A 22,825-nucleotide genomic window follows, 5' to 3' on the forward strand; every position below is an offset into this window, starting at 1 on the left:
TGCAGGGACCCGCCGGGGGGGCTTCACTGGCCTCCATTCTGAGCCCAAACGGAGATGGAGCAGGGGGTGGCACCCACCAGCGGGAGGCCAAGGAGACCCCCCCCGCCCAATTGCTGCCAGCTGGCGGGATTCTCCCTTCCTTCCCGCCCCGACGAAGAGGAGTGCGGGCAGAGACCTCGCTTGTGCTGCTGCCGTTGCCGGCCTGCCCACCATTCCGCTGGCTGCTGCACTCCCCGCCCGCGGCCCTCTCCTCCTCGGGCGGCCGCACTTCCCTCCCTGCTCGGGTGCCGGTGCGGGCAGAACTCCGCCCGTGCAAGTGGGCTCCCGGCTCTGCCCTCGACTGAGCAGGGGGAGGGAGCGGCCCATGAGGGTCGGGGGAGGGTTTTTGGAGGCCCAGATCAACTCCCCTGCTCCCAGAGGGCGGGTCCCTGTGGCGGGAGGGAGGATCCCCCCTGCCTGGCCCACCCAGCACCATTGGCGGCGCCCGCTGCCAATGCCCACCGCCGCCAGGCCGCTTCCTGGCCAGGAACCGCGGGAAGGGCTTGGGCCAAGCGGCAGCTCTGGCTCAGAAAGGCCCCCTGGGCAGGCGGGCAGGGAGGAGGTGGCGGCGGGGAACAGAGCCCTCTCTCGGCCGGCCCTGCTGCTGGGATCCAGCTGGGAGGTCTCCAGGCCCCACTGGGAGGTTGGCATCTGAGGGGGGCACCACGAGGCAGCCTGGCCTAGAGCGCAGAAACCCCTCGGGCCAGACCTGAATGTAATGGAAATCAACTGGATTTATCCCTGATCAGATGTGTCTAGGATAAGTCTGATGAGAACTAAGGGCCAAACTACACATTACGTTTTACATGAGTTCCCAACAAGGAGTGGCAGCCACAATGCAGCTGCAAGTGCCCTGTGGCAGTTTTGTGTAAAAGAGCTGCAGGATCCAATTTGGATCAGGAGGGAGCACAGTGGGAGAGTTCTCTGCCTGCCACCTGCACCATTTTCCAGAGCTGAAATCCTCCACAGGATATTATTTGCCCCACTGGGATGCTGCACATGCAATGAATACTTGCTCATGCAGCCCCCCCCCCCATGAGGCAAGCAACTCCCCAGGCTTTTCAGCTTAGGAAAATGGTACATGTGGGGGAAGGCATAGAGTAGGGTTCCGAAGTCCGTTTTTCTTCACTGCGGGGGGCTCCCGGACGGCGTCCCGAGCGTGCGCGCGCGTGCAAAGCGCACACACACTGCATGCACGTCATCCGGATGTGACGTGATGACGCTGGGCACGCTGGGGGTGGGGCCACAGCCATCTGAGGGGGAAACTATGTTTTCCCCTCAGATGGCTGTGGCCCCGCCCCCAGCGTGCCCGGCGTCATCACGTCACATCCGGATGACGTGCATGCCGGGGTGGGGTTCCCCCCGGGGCCGGATTCCGCCGCGGTGGACATCGGGCCTCCAAAGCGGGGTATTATCCGCCCCCCGGGGGGACTTGGCAGCCCTAGCATAGAGTTGCCAGACAGGGGTCCCCCATTGCCAGGCTCTGCCCCCCAGCCACTGATCAGCTGGCCAGTGGGGGGACTTACCAGGAAAAAGAGAAAGGCCCAGGCCTTGTTGCCAGTGTTGCACAGAAAGTGATATTGTCACACCAGTGACATCTGGGTGACGCTCTGGTATCTTGCAAAAACTCTGTGGTAAAACTGGCTTCTACCATAGAATTTCTTCCCAAATACCAGAGTGTCACCTGGACATCGCTGGCAGGATGACATCACTTCCTGTGCTATGCCGGCAAAGAGGCCTGGGCCTTTCTCTTTCTCCTGGTAAGTTTCCCCCATCCCCCGCTGGTTACCAGGAGGGACCTGGCAATCCTAGGAAGGCAGGAGCCCTTTCTCACGCCACAGTCCTGACCTAAATTGGGTTTCTGTGGCACTTTTACATGGAGTTGCCACCAGAGACTTGCAGCTGTAGTATGGCTGCCAGTCCCCACTGGGAACCTATGAAAAACGTAATGTGTAGTTTGGCCTCAGGTACCAAGTCTTGGAAAGTATGTGCCCTATTCCCTTATGAATGCTGAGTATAAAACCGCTGCCAAGCAGGGCTGATAACAGAGTGAATGAGAAACTCTTGTCTGTTCCCCTCCTCTTCAAGAGGAGGCTGAGCAATTTGTCTCAGTAAAAAATTCTGTCAGTTGATCGGACTGCTCCTTATTGAGCCAGATATTTAGACAGTATGAAAGACTAAAATCAAGCAATTTATTGTTGATTTACACTTGCTGGGTCTTTGGAAGAAAAAGGCTTATTCAATTATGAGGTATCACCAGAATGAAATTGCTGCTGTTACTTATTTATGGTCTCTAAAGAAAACAAGACTGCAAGAAGAACAAATCAGTCAATCCTCAAAGAAATCAACCCTGACTGTTCCCTGGAAGGCCAGATAATGAAACTGAAGCTCAAATACTTTGGCCACCAAATGAGAAGGGAGCACTCACTGGAGAAGACCCTGATGCTTGGAAAGATTGAAGGTCAAAGAAGACGGGGACGGCAAAGGATGAGATGGTTAGACAGTGTCATCGATGCAACGAACATGAAGTTGAGCCAACTTCAGAGGACGGCAGAAGACCGGAAGGCCTGGAGAGAGCTCGTCCATGGGGTCGCGAAGAGTCGGACTCGACTGTGCGACTGAACAACAACAAAAGAAAACAACAAAGCCAGGGCCCATTGTGCAAAGATGCATCAAGGCAGCCATAAATGATGCTCCCCGTTGCTTTTTTATTTAGGAAAAAAATCCATTTCCCTCTCTCAGATCTCTTTATTTCACGATATAGCAAATCTGTTGGCACAGATACTATCACAGCCTGCTTTTCCATGTCACAGGAGATGATAACCACAGATCAGGACGGAATCTAAGATGAAAGTGATCAAAAAATTTCTGTCCGTCAAGGTCTATGTGTCCTAATTGGAAATATGGTTATTTCCAATTACCATTATGCCATCTACTAGGGTTGCCAACCTCCAGGTGGTGGCTGGAGATCTCCTGAGATTACAACAGAACTCCAGGTGTTGGAGATCAGTTCATCACCCCTCAAATCCCCAGGAATTTCCAGACCCAGAGCCGGCCACCCTACCATCTACCCACCAGCTATACACAGATCAACTGCTACAAGACCCACCACCACAGTGTACTAAGGATAAACTCAACACAGAACATTGCTTACAGAACAGACACATGGGGAGCAGGTACATTGTGGAAGGTGTCCAGAAAGAAAATGGCCATTCTTGGTATCATCTGACTAAAAGCCCCCAAGGCTGTGTCTAGGGTTGCCATTCTCCAGGTAGAGCCTGGAGCTCTCCCGTGATTACAATTGATGATAGAGATCAGTTCCCCTGGGAAAACGTCTGCCATGAAGGGTGGACTCTATGACACTGCATCCAGCTGAGGCCCCTCCCCTCCCCAAACTCCACCCTCTTCAGGTTCCATCCCCCCCAATCTCCAGGTATTTCCCCACCCAGAGCTGGCAACCTGAGCCTATGTCAGTTTGAAGTGTAGGTGGGTCGGGTTGCCAGCTCTGGGCGGGGAAATACCTGGAGATTTGGAGGGTGGAGCCTGCAGAGGGCAGAGTTTGGGGAGGGGAGGGACTTCAATGGGGTGTGATGCCACAGAGTCCACCTTCTACAGTGGCCATTTTCTCCAGGTGAACTGATCTCTGTCACCTGGAGGTCAGTTGTAATAATGGGAGATCTCCAGCCACCACCTGGAGATTGGCAACCCTAATGTGTATATGTGGAGGCGTTACTTTTAAATATATATGAAGACATGAAGATGCTTTCTGCTGAGTTAGACCATTGGCCAATTAAGGTCACCAATGTTTATTCTGACTGGCAGTGGCTCTCCAGGGTCTCCTGTAGCAGCCTTTCAGATCACCTGCAACAAGCTCCTTTAAACTGGAGGTGCCACAGATTGATCCTGGGAACTTCTGTATGCCAAACAGATGCTCTGCCATTGAACCAGAGTCCCTCCTGACCCACGAGCTTCTTTTCATTATGCGCAAGGTTCTAGTTGCAGGCAGTCATGAAACCTATTGCCAGCAGGACTGTATTCTACTGAATTGGTTATGTTCAAATACCTTTCCCAGAATTGCAAGTCAGAAGCTAGGGAGGGATAACTAACAGTTTAGAAACACAGTGTGATTCCCCCCCACCCCAAGTGATAGCAAATATTCTATCAAAATATACTTTTAAATCATTTATAAAGCCCAACTGCTAGGCCTACTAAATTGAAGTTTTGATTCATGGTGCATGCAGTGCACTTAATGGATCAGGAGACACTTTGGTTGGACATAATAATGCTTACAAATATACCCTATAAATACTACGCACAAGCCTCAATGACTTTTCAACTCAATCTGGAAGCAAGTGGAATTTTCATCTATTTCACACTGGTTGAAAGCTTCCTGAACAGGCTATTTTATTACAACTGTAATGTGAGTGTGATATTCTACCAAGTCATACTAGCTCTGTTTCAAACAATTTGAACAAACTGTTGCATGAATATCTGCACAAAAAGAAATTCATTACACTTACACATTTAAACAGCTGATAGGTATTCTTTTTAAAAGCCAGATTCAGGATAGGATTAATGATCAGAGTAAAAATTTTGTTCTTCCCAACAGCTACTGGAGTTAAGACTTCACATAATGCCCTAAAATACTAATCTGAGAGATGATTTTGGAAGGATTTTTAGTCTTTGTCGCTTGGCACTTTCCCTTCCCCCCCACTTGTCTTTGACATACTTCTCCCCCCCCAACAAGCACAAATATGCCTGCCATCCTCTTAATTTACAGTGCCACTAATTTCAGTGATATTTGCATACATGCAATTGAGCGCAAGAGAGCATTTAAACTAGACAGTGCAACTCCTGCAGTGAGAGCTGCCAACGCAAGTAATGGGACAACCTCTGGTTTGCTTTTCCCTCCATTTTTTAAATGGTCCCTATTAAATAAACCAAAACAATTGCCATTTTTCATAGACAGGAGCCACAACTGAAAGGCACCATGTACAAGGAGGCAGGCAGTAAAATCCACTGAATGGCCACAAACAGATGCCCTGTTGTGCCACCCTTTGACAGAGCTGCCCCAAGAGAAACTGTTCTCTTTCATTATGACCAGTCTGGGCAGAGCCAACACTGACAGTGGTTAGATCACCTGGACATCTCTCTTCTGCTTCCCAGACTACAGGCTTGCTTTAATCGATACAGCACTCTCTAGAGTAGGGACTCTGCTCAGCCGAGGACCCCTGTTTCTATAGGATGATGTGGGAGATTAGTGGTGTAAATCCGTCATCCTGCTCTCTACATTCCAAACATGGTAACGGTTTCACTTATTGTGGTGGTGTGCCAGGGCTGGAGATCTCCTGGGATTACGACTGATCTCCAGGTGACAGAGATCAGTTTCCCTGGAGAAGGTGGATTCTACAGCATTGAACCCCACTGAAGTCCCTCCTCTCTCTCCATCTCCACCCTCCTCAGGCTCCACCCCCAAAATCTCCAGCTATTTCCAAACCCAGAGCTGGCAACCTTAGTTTTGACAACTCTGTACCTGCAATTCAGGCCAGTGTTTTAGACTGCCCGAGTTCACTCTGAGTCCACTTGTTGTGGGCAGGAAGGGGGAGAAAGGAAGTTGTATTCCCAGCAGCTCCAGATAGAGAAGGAACTGGACTTATTAAACTGTGCTCCTGTCGGAAACCATGCTGCCTACTTATTTTGGTACCAAGCATTAAGAGCACAACACTTATCACAATAGGAGTCTGCAGTGCAGGCAGTCTTACTCCTAGCTTCGTGAGAGAGAATATACAATGTTGGAGAGCAGCAGCAGACCCACACGGGCCTTCACAAAGGTTGACTTCATATGCTCAACGGTCAGTTTCCTTGGGGCAGGAGATTGCTCTTTGTGCTCACAGAACTCTGTAAATCACATTCTAAAACACTGTCATCGACACTGATTGTGCTGCCATATAAATAAATCAATAAATTGTCACCATCATTGCCATCAAACCATTTGACAGAATGTATTCAACAAGCATACCCCAAACTACATAGGAGTTTTTGCAGGAGGCCTCTTTCTATTAGGCTTCTGGAAGGAAACTTAGGGTTGCCAGGTCTGGGTTGGAAAATACCTGGAGACTTTGGGGGTGGATCCGGGATAGGGTGGGGTTCGGGGTGGGGAGGGGCCTCAGCATGGTACAATGCCATAGAGTCCACCCTTCAAAGCAGCCATTTTCTCCAGAGGAGCTGATCTCTTTCAGCTGGAGATCAGCTGTAAAAGCGGGAGATCCCCAGGCTCCACCTGGAGGCTGGCAACCCTAAGGCAACTAGATGGAGGGCAACAGATCAAGGTGCCCTCATTCTGTTAGGTGCACAGCTCCACAAGGTCTCAGGCACAATGACACAAAAAATAGGATAGAGAACCATAGGGAATTGAGGGTAGGATGACCATTGATGGATCTCAAGATCTCACTCTCCCCTGTAACCCTCATGCACAAACAGAAAGCCAATCATAACAACGGCCCAGGAAGATTGAATTTTAAATAAGTATTACCATTGCATTTCCAGACTATGAATTATTTTAAATTAACAATATCAACCAAGAACAGCAAGGGTTTAAACAAATGAGATGCCTAATCCCAGAAGATATAAGATTTTGTTTGGCCACAGTAACCACGCTCACCCTGAGTTGGGAAAACTCTATGGTTTCCCCTCGGATGGTCGTGGCCCCGCCCCCAGCGTGCCCGGTGTGGTTGCATCACTTCTGAGTGATGTGGATGTGGCGCGCACGCGCACTCCAGCTGCCAGCCAGGAGTCCCCTGCTGCGGCGAAATTCAGACTTGGCAACCCTAGAGTGAGGTCATGCATAACTCTAATGGTAACAGATCAGCATTTCAGGCAGAACCCTTTTAACACACACACACACACACAGCATTTAAAAATATTTTCTTGCATGCACACAACTTATCTTCAGTCACACATTGAAGATCCTTGTGCTGTGGTGGCAGCTGTTGCCAAGGCCACTTTTAAAAAATCTGCACAGCCAGTCAGATTTCCAATGGCCAGTCAGAAGCCCTACTGGGCAAAAGCTCCACCTGGCCCCACCCACTTTCTAAAAACACTTGGTAGGCCCCAGGAAAAGTGTGGGTAGGCACCACGTTGTGGCCCCCCGGCTAGGACAATAGGGAAAAAAAAACAAAGAGCCCTGTGTTTTTGACAGAACACTCATAGCACCTAAAAATCATCCCTACCTATCCAATCCCGTGCTCCTCCAGGCAGAAAAGTCAGATGTATGGTGTTTGTTAGCAATTGTGGTACAGATAGAACAAAACGGAGGACGGGTTTGATGTCCTACCCATGACAGCCATCAAATGAAAACCACAGGTGGGGTGTGCACATTCTTCTATTTCTATGGCCCTGCTGCATAAAGATAAGGTGGGCCAAGACAAAGGCCTGTGCACCGAGCCTCCTGGGCCTAGGAAACACCCTTGTTGTAATGGAGAGGATTTTTGTGCTGTCCCAGGGTTTAACTGATTTGTTTCTGTTGTTGCTAGTGGTAGCTACAGTGCCTCACTTGTTCTTGTCCTTTCCAGTTCAGCTCTGGCCTCCTCACAGTGTCCAAATGGAAAGTGACAGGAAGCCTTCCTACAATTTGACATGGCAGCTCCATAATGTCTCTCATTACTTAGAAGGGCAGCTGGAGTACGAAGTAGCTTACAAAAAGCCAGATGATCCTGATAAGGTAAGTGTGAAGTGACATCCCTACAGATGGCAAAGACTTGTGGATATTTGTTGCTTCTGAGTATACCTAAGGCCAAATGGTCATGTCTCAAGAGGGGGAGGGGGAAGGAGATTTGTTGAGGTTCTTATCAAATGTGCAGATTTGGTGATATTCCACACAGTTCCAGTAGGCTTCCCAAGTCCCCCCGAGGGGCGGGGAAAACCCCGCCTCAGAGGCCCGTTCCCCGCCGCCTGAACCCCACCCTGACAAGCACGTCACCCAGATGTGACGTGATGACGCCGGGCATGCTGGGGGCGGGGCCACGGTCATCCGAGGGAAAACTCTATGGTTTCCCCTCGGATGGTTGTGGCCCCGCCCCCAGCGTGCCCGGCGTCGTCACGTCACTTCCGGGTGATGTGCGTGCGGCGCACGTGTGCTTCGCGTGCGCTGCACGCTCAAGTTGCCGGCCAGGAGTCCCCCGCTGCGGCACATGCAACCACTTGGCAACCCTAAGTTCCAGTCTGCTTGGAGGGTTTAGGCCTCCAAAAAGTTTGGCACTACCAGAATTGTTATGAGCCATCTCGGAAAAGCGTGCAGAAATTACAGTATGGTACAAAATGCATCTTTCAAAGTCTTGACTGGGGCTTGTCTAACAACTTTACTGTACCAACTCCTTTGGCTTCCAGTTGAGTTACCAACTCTGGGTTTGGCTGTTACTGGAGATTTGGGGTAGAGCCTGAAGGGAGGGTGGGATTTGAGGTGGGGACCTCAATGGAATATAATGCCACAGCAGTCAATTTGTACAGGGGAACTGATCTCTGAAGCCTGACTCTGGACATCAGTTGCAATTTTGGGAGATATCCAGGCCCCACCTGAAAGTTGGCAATCCTATTTCCTAATAGGGTTGTCATCCTTTAGTTGGTGGCTCGGGATCTCCTGGAATCATAACTGATCTCTAGGCTTCAGAGATCAGTTCCCCTGGAGACAATGGCTGGTTTGGAAGGTGGACTCTGTGGCATTATACCTTGCTAGGCTCTTCCCCTCTCCAAATCCCAAATCTACATATATAAATGCACAAAGGCAGTTGAAAATGGTGTAATTGACGATGATCTCTGGATGCATCATAACATAGTTGCAAGAGATTCTCTGAAAGAAGGTTCCTAGGGCAAAGTATAAGGCATTATACAAGCAATTTGCCCTAGGAACATTCTTTCAGAGAATCTCTTGCAACTATGTTATGATACATTGGTGAAAATTAATGAAATTGTTGATACGTACCTGTTGAAATAACAGACCAAGAGTCGCTGCTTTCATCCACATTCGGAAGAAGAATAGCATCGAAACGATAGAACATTCCGGAAATCATCGTCAATTACACCATTTTCAACTGCCTTTGTGCATTTATATATGTAAATTTTTTGTACACATTTTTGTATACATTTTGTGATTGTTATTTAAATATTCTCTAGTGCAGTTACCTCACAGTTTCTTCTTTTTTCGGTCTGTCTTGAAAACAGCCAGTTTGATTCCTTTCTCCAAACAGAACCCAAGAGTTTTTATTTTTGTTGCATCTCCTGGTTCTTTATGCAAAAAAAAAAATTGTCCTGTGAAATATGTGGAGTAATCAACATGATTCTTGTGACAATTTTGTATAAAATGTACATGACATATTAAAAATGCTGCAGGAATGTTGTTGGGGGGGAATAATGAATTTGGAATACCAATAATAAAATGACGTAAAATGAAGAAAGTTAATGACAACAATATGCTATGCTAAAGAGAAATGAAAAAGTTGTATGTGTGTATATCCCTGCTATATGCAATTGTTGGACAACCAGGTGCTCAGATGGAAGAAGTCACCTAAATTATGAGATACCCTGAAGCCCTAGCAGGTACAAAAATGTTGTACAGTGACTGCACCCAGTCATCACTTTCCTTTCGACTCCACTGCAGGCTGACACAATCCTGCCCATTACTTATGATCAGCAGTGGATAGAAATTGAGAATCTTTCTCCTGGCACAGAGTATGAGGCGGCTGTTCGTGTCAAGGTGCAAGATTACAGTAGTTACAAGAGCATATGGAGCCACTGGAGTACAACGTTAAAGTGGAGGACTTACCCAAAAGGTAGAACTCATAGTTTGTCTTTGAAATATATGACCCTTTTCTGACATTACAATCATACTGGAAGCACGTGTACAGAGAGTTTGCTGCCTGCGATTAGGGTTGCCAATCTCCAGGTGGAGACTAGAGATCTCTCACTATTACCATTGATCTCTTCCCCTGGAGAAAATGGCTGCTTTGGAAGGAGGACTGCATGGCATTATACCCTGCTGAAGTCCCTCCCCTCCCCAAATTTCACCCTCCCCAGGCTCTGCCCCCTAAATCTCCAGGTATTTCCCTTCCCAGATCTGGCAACCCTCCTTGCAATCCTCCCAATATGCATGGCTTTTTTGTTGTGGGAATTGGGGGGTGGGGTGGGCCTAGGTGTATTTACAGCCTTGGTGTGCATGAACATAAACTCTGAAAATCAGTGGTCAGCTCACACACACCAGAGCTGTATGTGCATTATGTTGCCCCGATCACACAACATGTCAATCAGACATATCAGGAGCATTTATACAAGGTTGGGAGGCTCCCAGTGCACGTGATCGTAACACCTGAACAGCGTTTAAGTCTTCAGTTAATGACTAAACAATGAGAGGTCAGAATCCTCTCTTCCACTAATTTCTACTGTGTTCTCTTTCTAATTATTCCTGAAGAACCGCCCTGGCTTAGCTTCCTTCCAGTTCCTCTAGCCTTTGGCATCAGTTTGATCTCCGTCTTCCTCATTGTCGCTGTCTTGCTGGTCAAAACACGGACACCAAAATGGTAACCAAATACTGAAATCTCACTTTCACTCTTCCCTTCTGGGATATTTTGTGTGTTTTTTCGGGCAACTAATAGCCATCCACCACATCGACCCTTCTCAAGAGCACCTGCCCCTGCCAAAGTAGTTGTAGATCCTTAACCTGATTTGCAAGCACTGCTGTTATATATGCTTGTCCAGTGAAAACACAGACGGCTATTTATTTATTTATTTATTTATCAGATTTATGCCCTGCCCTCCCCGCAAAACAGGCTCAGGGCGGCTTCCATACAAGCATAAATACAGTTAAAATCATACAGTTATTTAAAACACAACAGATAAAACAATACAAACAAAGTGCTGGCGGCAGTGAAAAGATGGCTCATTTTCAAAATGAATTTCCACTTCTCAGATGTTCTCAGATGTTCTTCTGCTCATAATTTCTTGTGGCATCGGCTCGATGTTAAAATCACGAGCCAGGGCTCTACAGCAGTGGCAGTCCCTAATTAAATGCCTGGTGGAAGAGCTCTGTCTTGCAGGCCCTGCGGAACTGTGAGAGATCCCACAGGGCCCTGATCTCCTCCGGGAGCTTGTTCCACCAGGTAGGGGCCGCCACTGAAAATGGTAGTAGCTAGCCTGGCATCCCTCAGGCCAGGGAGGGTCAACCGATTTTGAGACCCGAACTGTAGTGCACTCTGGGGTATTTCTGGGGAAAGGCGGTCCCGTGGGTATGTCGGACCCCGGCCATATAGGGCTTTGAAGGTAAGAACCAGCACCTTGAAGTTGATTCGGTATGCTATTGGTAGCCAGTGCAGTGTTCTCAGCACAGGCTGGATGTGCTCCCACCGGGGGAGGCCCATCCACAGCCTGGCTGTAGCATTCTGCACTAGCTGCAGCTTCTGAATCTGCGACAAGGGCAGCCCCATCTAGAGAGCGTTACAGTAGTCTAGTCTCGAGGCACAGGACCTCCGTCTTCACTGGATTCAACTTCAGCCAGCTCAGTCTAAGCCAACCAGCCATGGCTTGCAAAGCCTGGTCCAAATCTTCTGGTCTGGAGTCCGACTGGCCACCCAACATCAGATAGAGCTGGGTGTCATCAGCGTACTGGTGGCATCCCAGCACATGCCTCCAGGCAATCTGGGCAAGGGGGCGCATATAGATGTTAAATAACATCAGGGACAGCACTGCCCCTTGAGGCACACTGCACTCAAGCGGGTGCCCCATGGACTGCTGTTCCCCTTTGTCCCTGACCCTAGAGAAAGGAAGCAAGCCATTGCAGGGCAAGCCCCTGAATCCCCATGTCAGTGAGGTGGTGGGCCAGTAACTGGGAAATTTGGAGACTAGGAAATTTGGAGATTTCTTTGACCACTGTGTACTAGGATTCCCAGGTCCCCTTGTCACTCCAGCGGGAAGATTTGGGGGGCATTCCAGGGATAGGTGGGAATTCCCCAAGCTCCGCTCCAGGGCCCATCCCCAAGAGTGAACACTCAGGGCCACCTCTCTACCTCCCCTCCTGCATGATTTAGAGGGCTTCAGCTGATTGGTGGGGAGCATGTGGCCCGCCGATCAGCTGGAGAACCCTTTAAATCTTTCAGAAGGGAGGGAGGGAGCTGTCGCTGGCCACATGCTCTGCTTGCAAAAAGACCCTTTAAAGGTTCTTTTTGCCAGTGGGGTGGGGGGCACGGCATGTGGGGCTGATTTCCCAGTATCACCCCACTCGCACCCAAACCCCAGCAGGTGAGAGGGGTTTGCAATCAGGAGGGTATAAAACTTCACTCAGCCAAGGCACCTCACATGAACAGAGAGACAGTGGCCCAATCTGTATCTAGCATTTGCTCCGCTGTTTTACCAAACCCACACTGGAACAGAAAAAGATGCAGCTCAAAACCACATTCAAATACCCTCATCCAACACCGTACTGACTGCAGAGCCATAATCTATGCAGATGCTACCATAAAACTGATAGATCAAATGAAGTGAAAGTCTGGACACTGCCATAAAATCCGGCAATCAATCAAAGTGAAAGTGGCATGCAATGTAAGGGGAATTTCTGTTCCAGTGTGGGTTTGGTACAACAGCAGAACAAATACTAGATGCAGATTGGGCCAGAGTGGCAAAATGTTGTGGGTCAGCCAGGGCTCAGCAATAGCGAGGACTCCTCAGGAGAAGAGGACTCCTCAAGAGAGAGGACTCCTCAAGAGAGAGGACTCCTCAAGAGAGAGGACTCCTCAAGAGAGAGGACTCCTCAAGAGAGAGGACTCCTCAAGAGAGAGGACTCCTCAAGAGAGAGGACTCCTCAAGAGAGAGGACTCCTCAAGAGAGAGGACTCCTCAAGAGAGAGGACTCCTCAAGAGAGAGGACTCCTCAAGAGAGAGGACTCCTCAAGAGAGAGGACTCCTCAAGAGAGAGGACTCCTCAAGAGAGAGGACTCCTCAAGAGAGAGGACTCCTCAAGAGAGAGGACTCCTCAAGAGAGAGGACTCCTCAAGAGAGAGGACTCCTCAAGAGAGAGGACTCCTCAAGAGAGAGGACTCCTCAAGAGAGAGGACTCCTCAAGAGAGAGGACTCCTCAAGAGAGAGGACTCCTCAAGAGAGAGGACTCCTCAAGAGAGAGGACTCCTCAAGAGAGAGGACTCCTCAAGAGAGAGGACTCCTCAAGAGAGAGGACTCCTCAAGAGAATTCCACAAGTAAGAAATTGAAGAAAAGAATGGAAGAAATTGAAACAAAGCAAAAGTTCCAAGAAAGCCGTTTGCTGCAACTACAGATGGAAAAAGCTAACATGATTCTCAGGTTCCAGGGAGTTCCTGAAGCAGAGAAGGAGGACCCGAGGAGGTTGCTCAGCGAGATCATCGCTCCAGCAATAGGCTTAACAGTGGATGAGTTGGTAAAAGAAATGGAGATGGCCTATAGGGCATACTCCAATTATATTTTAAAAAATAGCCTGCCTGGAGAAATTGTGGTCAGATTCTCAAGAAGACAGACCAGAGATGCTATCTTAAAAGCGACATCAGCAACTCCACTGAAAATGGGAAATATAACCATCAAAACCTTAAAAGATATTCCATTTGAAATCCAACAAAAGAGGAAAAATTATAAGGATTTAATTTCTTTCTTTCAAACCAATGGAATTTTGTATAGGTGGGCAATTTCGGAGGGTGTCATATTTAAGATCAATGATAAAAGAGAGAAGATAGACTCCACTTTCAAAGCTAAAGAGTTTTTGCGGCGTCTGTTAGGAATGGAGGAAGTGTCCAAGGAGGAGGAAACGAAATCTAGTGACTCTGCCACCTCTGGAACAGAAGAGGACTCTGCTGCAGAAATGGGAGCAGGTGCTGCCTAGGTTTGCCAAGTCCCCCCGGGGGGCGGGGAAACCCCGCCCAAGAGGCCCGTTACCCGCCACCGGTGGATCGGGCCCCGGGGGGAACCCCACCCCCAAAGCATGCACCATGCCCAGTGTCAGCACATCACCCGGAAGTGATGCAATCACATCGGGCACATTGGGGGCAGGGCCACGATCATCCGAGGGAAAACTCTATGGTTTTCCCTCAGATGATTGTGGCCCCGCCCCCAACATGCCCGACATGATTGTGTCACTTCTGGGTGACGTAATTGCAGCTTTGCGCGCGCGCATGGACTCCCGGACGAAGACTGGACTCCCCCGCTATACAACAGGTGAGGACTTGGCAACCCTAGTGCTGCCAGAGTTGTATATGACTTTAGAGACAGAAAGCCGAAGTAAAGGCAGAAGAACTCGGAAAATAGCCTTTTAAAGTGAAGAACAAGAAGATGATCAGAAAGTTCTCTCATAACATATTAACACATAAACACTGAAGCTGAGATAAACAAGAACTCTACAAGTATATTGTGATACTAAAACTTATAGTATTAACACTTACACTAACAGGGATAAGATCTCCTCCTCTTGGGGTTTTAGTATAGTGTGGTTATTTATTCTTTATCCCTAGATGTAGTTCCCTCCCTAATATTTTCTTTGTAGTTTTGTAGTTTATTGCAAAAATAAAAATATCCCTTCAGAAATTTTTTTAAAAAAGAAAAGAAAAAGAAAAACTGTTAAATATTATATTGGTCTGCAGAATCACATGATTGCTGCCATCATTGTATGGATCCAGACGACCTAGAGGCACACGTCTTTTCAAAGCTTAGCATGTGTGGCCTGCAACTATGGCGTGGGGAGACAGTCTGTAGCCTTGGATCATGTGCTTATGCCTAGTGATGCTACATTTCCCTGGATTTCTGAGATTTTAAGTGACTGCTCTGATGGCTTTCAGTGGCTTTAATCCTCCCCCCCCCCCCTTTTTTTTTAAAAAAAAAGTATTTTGGAGGAGGAAATGTCATGTCCTGAGACTTTGTTCATACTGTTATGGAGCACTAGGCTGAATCTTTAAGTAGCTCCTTTTACCTCTTCATCACAACAGCTGTCACAGCAGTGCTGTCTTCTGTTTGTATAACTGCTTGACAATCCTTCTTCAGAGTTTGTTTTTTGTAATGCTTGGTGGCTGTCGTTCTTTGGAGCTATATTCATTCCCAAACTCTCCCTGCTATAGGCTTCAGAAGGTGCTGAAGATCCATTTACCAGACCCAGTCAAGTTCTTCCCATCTCTCACGGCTGTCCATGGAGGAGATGTTCAGGTAAGGAGGCTGGGTGATTAGGGAAATGAGGATAAGAGACCTAATCCGAAAGAGAACAAGGAGAATAGAGAGAAGTGTAAGCCTGTTTTCCAGTGTAGGCTATGGCAGTAATGCTTGCAGGACAGCGTGTTACCAAGCCTGCCTCTCATTGGGGTATTTGTTTAAACTTGGTTTGCAATGGCCTGCCACATTTAGCTAAGTTGCCTTCAGTTGTAGAAGCCGGAATCTCTTCTCTGAGTATGGCTCTGTGGCGAGGAAGTTTCAGGGTAATCTGCAAACCAGTTGAGAATTTAGGGAAGCTGAGGGATGATGTACACATTGCATGGGAAATCCAGGGGCGGAGGAGGAGGTGATCAAGATGCAGCAGGAGGGAAAGTTTAACCATCCTCCATTGTGCCGTTTTCCTGAAAACAGCTCAGGAACACACAATGTTATCAGGAATAGTGCAAGGGGAAAGGGTTAACACCAGTGTTCCCTCTAAGCTGAGTTAATGTGAGCTAGCTCACAGTTTTTTAGCCTCCGGCTCACACATATTTGTCTTGGCTCAGGAAGGAAGGCTCCAGAGCAAACTGATTTATTCAGTAGCCAAATCGCTCGCTCACAACTTTAATGGCAGTAGCTCACAGAGTAGAATTTTTGCTCACAAGACTACACAGCTTAGAGGGAACATTGGTTAACACCCCCCCCCATGTTGCTGTTTTCCAAAGATCCAAGTCCCCTCTGTCTGTTTTTCAATGTTAACAAACATGTCAGGAGAGCTCATTCCAGGTCTCCCACAGAGTTCAGCCTGAGCCCACTCTCCTCTTTCTATTTCCTCCTCAGCTTCCCTTTGCTCTTCTTCTTATTTTACATACAATTTTTCAGTTCATTTTTTCCCCTACCTATAAATATGTCAGGAGCCACATTTCCTACCGACTTTAAAAAATAATAATAATAAAGTTGAATTTATAGCACCAGGGCCTGAAGGATTAACAGTAGTTTAGCAAGCAAATGTAAAATATCCGTTTAAAATCCAGATAGTCACAACACTGTAAATGTTAACACTATCTTTCATAGTGATTCTTAAACTGCAATTTAAAGACCACTTTAACGGAGGCCTTATGGCAGGCAGTGAGGCCAAGGATCCATTCAGCAAACCATGGTTTGGCATTACAGGAATGTAAGGTAAAGTAAAGGCTCCCTTGCTCGAAAGCCAGTCGAATCTGACTCTAGGGTTGCGGTGCTCATCTCCGTTTCAAAGCCGAAGAGCCAGCGCTGTCCGAAGACATTTCCATGGTCATGTGGCCGGCATGACTAAACACCAAGGCGCACGGAACCCTGCTACCTTCCCACTGAAGTGGTACCATTTATCTACTTGCAATTTCTTGCTTTCAAACTGCTAGGTTGGCAGGAGCTGGAACTAGAGACGGGAGCTCACTCCATCATGCGGCACCCGGGTCTCGAACTGCTGAACTACTGACCTTCCACAGCCTGCAGTTCAGCGTCTCAACCACTTGAGTGTACCTTGTGTTTAAACTCCCCCCCCCCTCCCGTCTCACAGTCTCTGATTCAGTTGCTTCCTGTTTAGTACAAAGTATACCTTAAGGTTACATTGACCATGGTTTCCCATTGCTCTCCAACAGCAGGACTGCAAACCATGCTTCAAAGATCATTTTCAGTCTAGGGGGCATGTACATAGCTTGCCACTTCGAATGTAATGGTAACTTATGATTTGCACTAAACAGAAAATAATAAATTGAATCTGAATCCAAAGTTGAGGAGGGAAAGGAAAGCTTGCCAGGCCAAGACTCACTCTTCAAATGTCCAGCTGTGGTTCGGAGTTATATGTGAACTGACCTCATGCTGAAAATAATAGTGGGAACTGGGAAATGCTGAGAAGGACAATGGGAAGCAGCTGCCTGGTGGAAGCTTTGGGTCCCACTGATTAGGAGAAAACCGGGATCTAAATATTTTAAATAATTATGGCCTCCCATGTTTTGACCCTATGAAGGGGGTCGGCCCCAAATAGCAGTGTTTCTTCTGAAATTTGGCTCAGCAGCACAGAGCATCAGTGCTTCCTCCATTTACTTTCAGTGCCATTATTTTAGCCAAAATACTCAGTACAGCTGTATTGCAATGCAGAATGAATTCATTTCATTCTCTCATTAATCTTTGAAGCTGTCACTGTTACATGTTCTTAATTCTGTGATTCAGTAAAAGCAAGGAAAAACATAGCCATGTCCACAATACAATAACATTTCAGATAGGGCTTCATTCAAGTCCCTATTGCCAGGTGTAATAGAGAAATCTTGAGAATGCTTGCCAAAGATGCTCGGGGTTCATGCTTTGGTGGATTGGAGGGTCAAACCAGCCATGATGATGCAGGAAATCTATAATTAGAATCTCCCTGATTGTTTTGTTTTTTACTAACTAATGGTCCTATGTGGCTGCTTTGAAGACCAGGGCACTGGAAGATGTTTCACCCTTTTGTCCAATGCTGTTTCCCCAGTCTAAATCACCAACTTCCCTTCCCCATAACTGCTATTTTTTTCATCAGGGGGGAAGACAGTGGCTATTAAGCCAAATAACAGTGTGGATAATGTACCTGTCACCCCACTCTCCAAGCTAATAGCAGCTTTTTGGGGAGGCAATGATTTAGATCAGGAATGTGGCATGGCCAGAAGACATCCCCCCAGTACTTGGAATGCCAGCCTCCAGGTGGGAGCTGGGGATCCCCTGGAATTACAGCTCATCTCCAGACTACAGAGATCAGCTCCCATAGACGGTGGACTCTATGGCATTGTACCCCACTGAGGTACCTCCCCAGGCCCCATTCCCAAATCTCCAGGAGTTTCCCGACCTGGAGCTGGCAACCCTACAACCCCATCACTTGCCAGTGGCCGGGGGGACTTGGCAACCCAACCCAGTACCACTCTACCAAACTTCAAAGCATAGAACTGCTAATTAGTAAACCCAAAGGGGGTGGGATTCTAATTATGGATCTTCCATGTCATATCTAGTTTGACCCACAGGGGGGAAAAGAGTTCTAGAGAATACAAGTCCAGGTGCAAGAAATGTCATTGTGGCACCTAGTGTTTTCTACAATGATTTTGTCGTAGTGTCTCTCAGCATTTCTCAGTGTAAGTACAAACCTTACTTAGCATTTTGCGCCAAAAACGTTTTGCTGCATGACATTAAAATAAACATGTGTGAAGTTTTTATCATCACTCATTTATATGTACACAGACATTTATCCCTTTCCTTTAGTGGTCGATGAATTCATTCATTCATCCCAGGTTCAATAACATGGAGTTTTTAAAAGCAGTAATGGAATTATAAGAAACTGGGGAGAAGTCAGGCTAGGGTTAGAAGTCCGCTTTTTGTTAGTATTTGTATACTGCCACACTTTTGTTGTAGCATTAATAAAATTACAAGAAACTGTGAAGAGGTCAGGATTAAGTTCTGTTGTAGCAATAATTTAGAAATGCGGTCATTAAAAAAACAAAATCCTGAGAGTTAAAAAATGAGTCTGGGTTCTAAATTTTTGGACTGGTTTCTAGAACCAAAGAAAATTTGTCAAGGCTTTCTGTATGGGAATATCAGAATGGATCCACTTACTCTGAAAGTGGACAGAGAGTTCCTGAGCCTGAGCATTACTCTTGAGATGTTCTGAAGATCATCCTTTGTATTTTGTCCACATTTCCCCCTTAAACTGAACAGAAGTGGCTGTCCTCTCCGTTGTCCATGGATTCCTTCCACATCACTGCTGCATCCCCAGATGTCTCTGTGCTTGAGGTACTGCAGAAAGGCAGCCAGGATCCTTGCCTCCTCCTTCCCAAGGATTGTCTTACTCCTATGGATGCTCCAGAGACCAGTGGGCATTCCTTATCCAGTTGTTTTGTCAACCGCGGCTACTTTTTCTTCCACCACCTTCATTCCCTTGAGATTGAGCCCTGCAAGGTGTACTTCACATATGACCCCATTGCTCAAGAAAACAGTGGCAGTGAGGATGGTGACTCCTACCAAGCACTCCACACAACAGGGAGTCACCTGCCATTGCCTTCCTACAGCCTCGTGGGGAGCCAAGAGGGTGTTTCACTGCTGCCAGAAATGAAGGAACCAACTCAGAAGGCTCATCAGACCATCAGCCCTCCATCCATGGGGAGATCCCCACCTGCATCGGCAACAGAACAGGGTGAGACCCAGGAAGAGAGCGAAGCCATTTTTCCAGTCTCCATTTCTCTGCATCAGTCTCCCATGGGTATTTCAAGTGTCCACAAGCATCCTAACAGCAATGCTAATGAGACAGAGGCAATTACAAATGTAGCAACTCACACCAGTTCTATAGGAGAGAATGCACCTTCATTTCTCCAGCCTCTGATTCTGAGTCCAGGCAAAGCCAGTGACGTCTGCAGAAGTGAATCCTCTAGCCAGGTCCCTAACTCTGAGGCCTACTTGTCCTTGAGAGAGCTCCAGAGCCAATACAGCCATCAGTCTGTCTGAATTCTGTTGGAAGAATACTTGGCTACTTTACTGCTGACCTCCGTTTCCAGATCATCTGTGAACAAATTAAATACCACTGGTCCTCCTAACACCAGTTCAGAGCAGTTCCAGTTCACAGTTTATGGTTGTCATAGATGAAATGCAGATAATAGTTTGTTTGTTATTTGTTTGTTTTCTTTCAAGTTGATTTGAGCCTTGGTCAGGATTCTTGCTGGGACCTGGATGGCCCAGACTAGCCCAGTCTTCTCAGATCTTGGAAGCTAAGCAGGGGCAGCCCTGGTTAGTATTGAGATGGGAGGCCACCAAGGAAGGCCGGGGTCACCACCCAGAGGCAAGCAATGGCAAACCACCTCTGCTCATCTCTTGCCTTGAAAACCCTGTGGGGTTGCTCTAAGTTGGCTGTGACTTGACAGCACTTTCTGTCACCACCAACAGAAACCTTCCTTGTACAAAGGCTTATGACCCCAAGTGACGAATCTTGTGAACAGATTTTTCACATTCAAAATGCATAACAGGGGCCGCGGTCAGACATGCCTTTAGATCCGACTCAGCTGCGAATGCCTGACGGATCTAAAGGGCATGATCAGACAGCAACATCTTGGAAAAGTCCTGCAGTTGTTGGCACCCTGTGCTGCTCCACCACAAAAGCTAAGTTAAAAGACACCAGAGAAAGTCCAGTCCTAATGCTTGCCGATGAGCCATGGGTGGACTTGTCTGATCGCGCAAGCACGCACTCAAGCCGTCAGGATGGTCTAATCATTCCATCCTGACACGGTGCCGGTTTTTCCCTCCTCACTTAGCAGTATGCGTGTAACCGCATACTCCATGGGGGAACCCTCAGTGTGGAGCAGCGATTCCTCGTTTATGCGCATGGGAAACAAAAGGCAAAAAAACTCCACTCACTCCAGGTGGCGTCTGATAACACAATGATGGGCTGAGCCCGCAGCACAAAGCTATGTGTAATCACACCCCTGTGAGTCAATTCCACCAGAAGTAATAGGGGCGCTTCCCCTCTGCACCAAATGGCACGTCTGACCGCAGCCATAAAGAAGTCCTCAGACTTTTAAAAAATTCCAGTAGAAAAATTGGGAAATCTGGGGGAACACTGGGGAAAAACCCTTCTATGACATATTTTCCTTTTTGTGAGAAAAAAATTGTCAAAAAAGCATTCCCAGCGGGAAAACTGGGAAAATTGGGGAACATTGGAAACACACACACCCCGGAATGGAATAGGTGAAATAGAAGACAACAGGCATTTCCATATGGCATTATTGTGTTAGTTCTGTCGCTAAGCTGCTCTTGTTTATCCCGTTGGTTCCACATGTTCTCTTGAGCCATTAGTTTTCTTTTTGTGTGTGTATGTGTTTTGTGTGCTTGCCTGGAAGTCATGGTTGACCTCTGGTGACCCCTACTGGGGCTTGGACGTTTTTCAGAGAGGTGGCTTGGTTAGCCTGCCTCTGGTATTCCTTTGGAAGTTGCCCTTCCAAGTACTTGCCAGGCTCAGCCCTGCTTAGCTTCCAAGATCTGACAATCGGGCTTGCCTGGGCTATCCAGGTGAGGGCAGCCATTAGTTTTCTATTTGCCTTTTTTCCTGATCCTTTTGGGACCACTTTTATACTACCATTTCCTAATAATCGATTTCGAGCCACATTTATTCTGTAATGTTTTCTTCTGTTTTTGTTGGTTCCTCCCACTTCCCATGCATTTTCTGCAGATTGGACTGTGACTGTGGGACAATCCCACCCTATACTCTCCTCCTACCTGATCTCGGTAGTATGTATTTTTTAAAGAAAATTATTTATATTTACATGTAATTTTTATCCCTTGTGTCAGCAAATTTTCAACTTTTTTTTTAAACAATTCTTGCCTGATAGCAATATATTACCGTACGAAGGCACACAGATGCTTGTTGCTCTTGCCGCAATTGGTACTTTTTTCTTTCTCTGCCCTGACATTTTTTGTTGGTGCAGACATTTGCTTTCTTGCACTCTCAGATTTCCTTCAACAGTAACCAAAAACCAAACCAAATTATATGTATAAGAAGGCAAAAAAGCACTTATTTCTCTTTTCAGCCACTCAGCCTTCATTCTTTGCCTTCATGCTTGGCTCTCTTGATACATCGTGACCTCCGTTTCCCTCCCAAAGAAAGAAGGGATTTTTTTTGTTGCCTTGCATAGACAAGTCTTTAATTTTTTATTTTAAAAAAACACTCCAGAAGACGAAGAAGAAGAAGGAGGAGAAGAAGAAGAGGAGGAGGAGGAGATTGGATTTATACCCCTTCACTCAGAGTCTCAGAGCGGCTTACAAACTCCTTTCCATTCCCCTCCCCACAAAAGACACCCGGTGAGGTAGGTAGGGCTGAGAGTGCTCTTTCAAGAACTGCTCTGAGAAAACTATGGCTTGCCTGAGTTCATCCAGCAGCTGCAAGTGGAGGAGTGGGGAATCAAACCCGGTTCTCCCAGATTAGAATCCACACACTTAACCACTACACCAAACTGACTCTCAAGATATATCGCTATAAGATGTGCCTGTGCCTTGACATCCAGTCCCCCCCCCCTACAAATTTACTATCTTTCTCTTTCTGTGTGTGGGAATTTTATGTTGTATGGGTTCGAGGAGGTATTTATTATCATTTTAGCTTCTGGAGGAGACTGTCAAAGATTGGCCTGCTGGCCTGTTTCATTGTTCTCAGCCTGATAGAGACATTTTTATGACTAATATTAAGTACTGGCTGCTTGAAAGCAATTGACTAGATGGGTGAGCCACTGACTCCTCTCTAGTTGCCTGCCGGTTGTTGATCAGAAAACTTGCTAAAACCAGTTTGCAGCCCCAAACGTCCAAACATTGGGGTGTATCTTAGAGTGGATGGCATTTCTGCACAGGGACAATATGGCTCTTCTCAAGGATGCTCAGGGAGAAGGAGGGCAGGGCTTTGCCCCTCTTCTAAGGTTGATAATATCAATACGGTGCATGTTCATTTTAAAGAAAGAAACAAAAGGGGGTGGTCAAAACCTGATCAAATTTAGGAACAGGAACAGAAGTGGCAGCTGGAAAACTGCAGAGAGATGGAAACTCCGCTCTCAACACAATTCTGCTGCTATCGGATTGA

At 47.3% G+C, this 22,825-nt stretch overlaps 1 protein-coding gene across 1 annotated transcript; it reads left to right on the top strand.

The window, feature by feature from the left end:
• Nucleotides 1–4,793: 4,793 nt before the first annotated feature.
• On the top strand, nt 4,794–19,716 carry IL2RB (interleukin 2 receptor subunit beta). Its single transcript, XM_015422696.1, has 6 exons — nt 4,794–4,917; nt 7,611–7,759; nt 9,692–9,863; nt 10,526–10,607; nt 15,150–15,234; nt 18,934–19,716. Exons 1-6 carry the CDS (start codon nt 4,794–4,796, stop codon nt 19,714–19,716), a joined length of 1,395 nt encoding a protein of 464 aa, XP_015278182.1.
• Nucleotides 19,717–22,825: the final 3,109 nt, after the last annotated feature.

The sequence above is a fragment of the Gekko japonicus genome, unplaced genomic scaffold (assembly GCF_001447785.1).
Source record: "Gekko japonicus isolate JY-2015 unplaced genomic scaffold, Gekko_japonicus_V1.1 scaffold2453, whole genome shotgun sequence".
NCBI classification, from domain to species: domain Eukaryota; kingdom Metazoa; phylum Chordata; class Lepidosauria; order Squamata; family Gekkonidae; genus Gekko; species Gekko japonicus.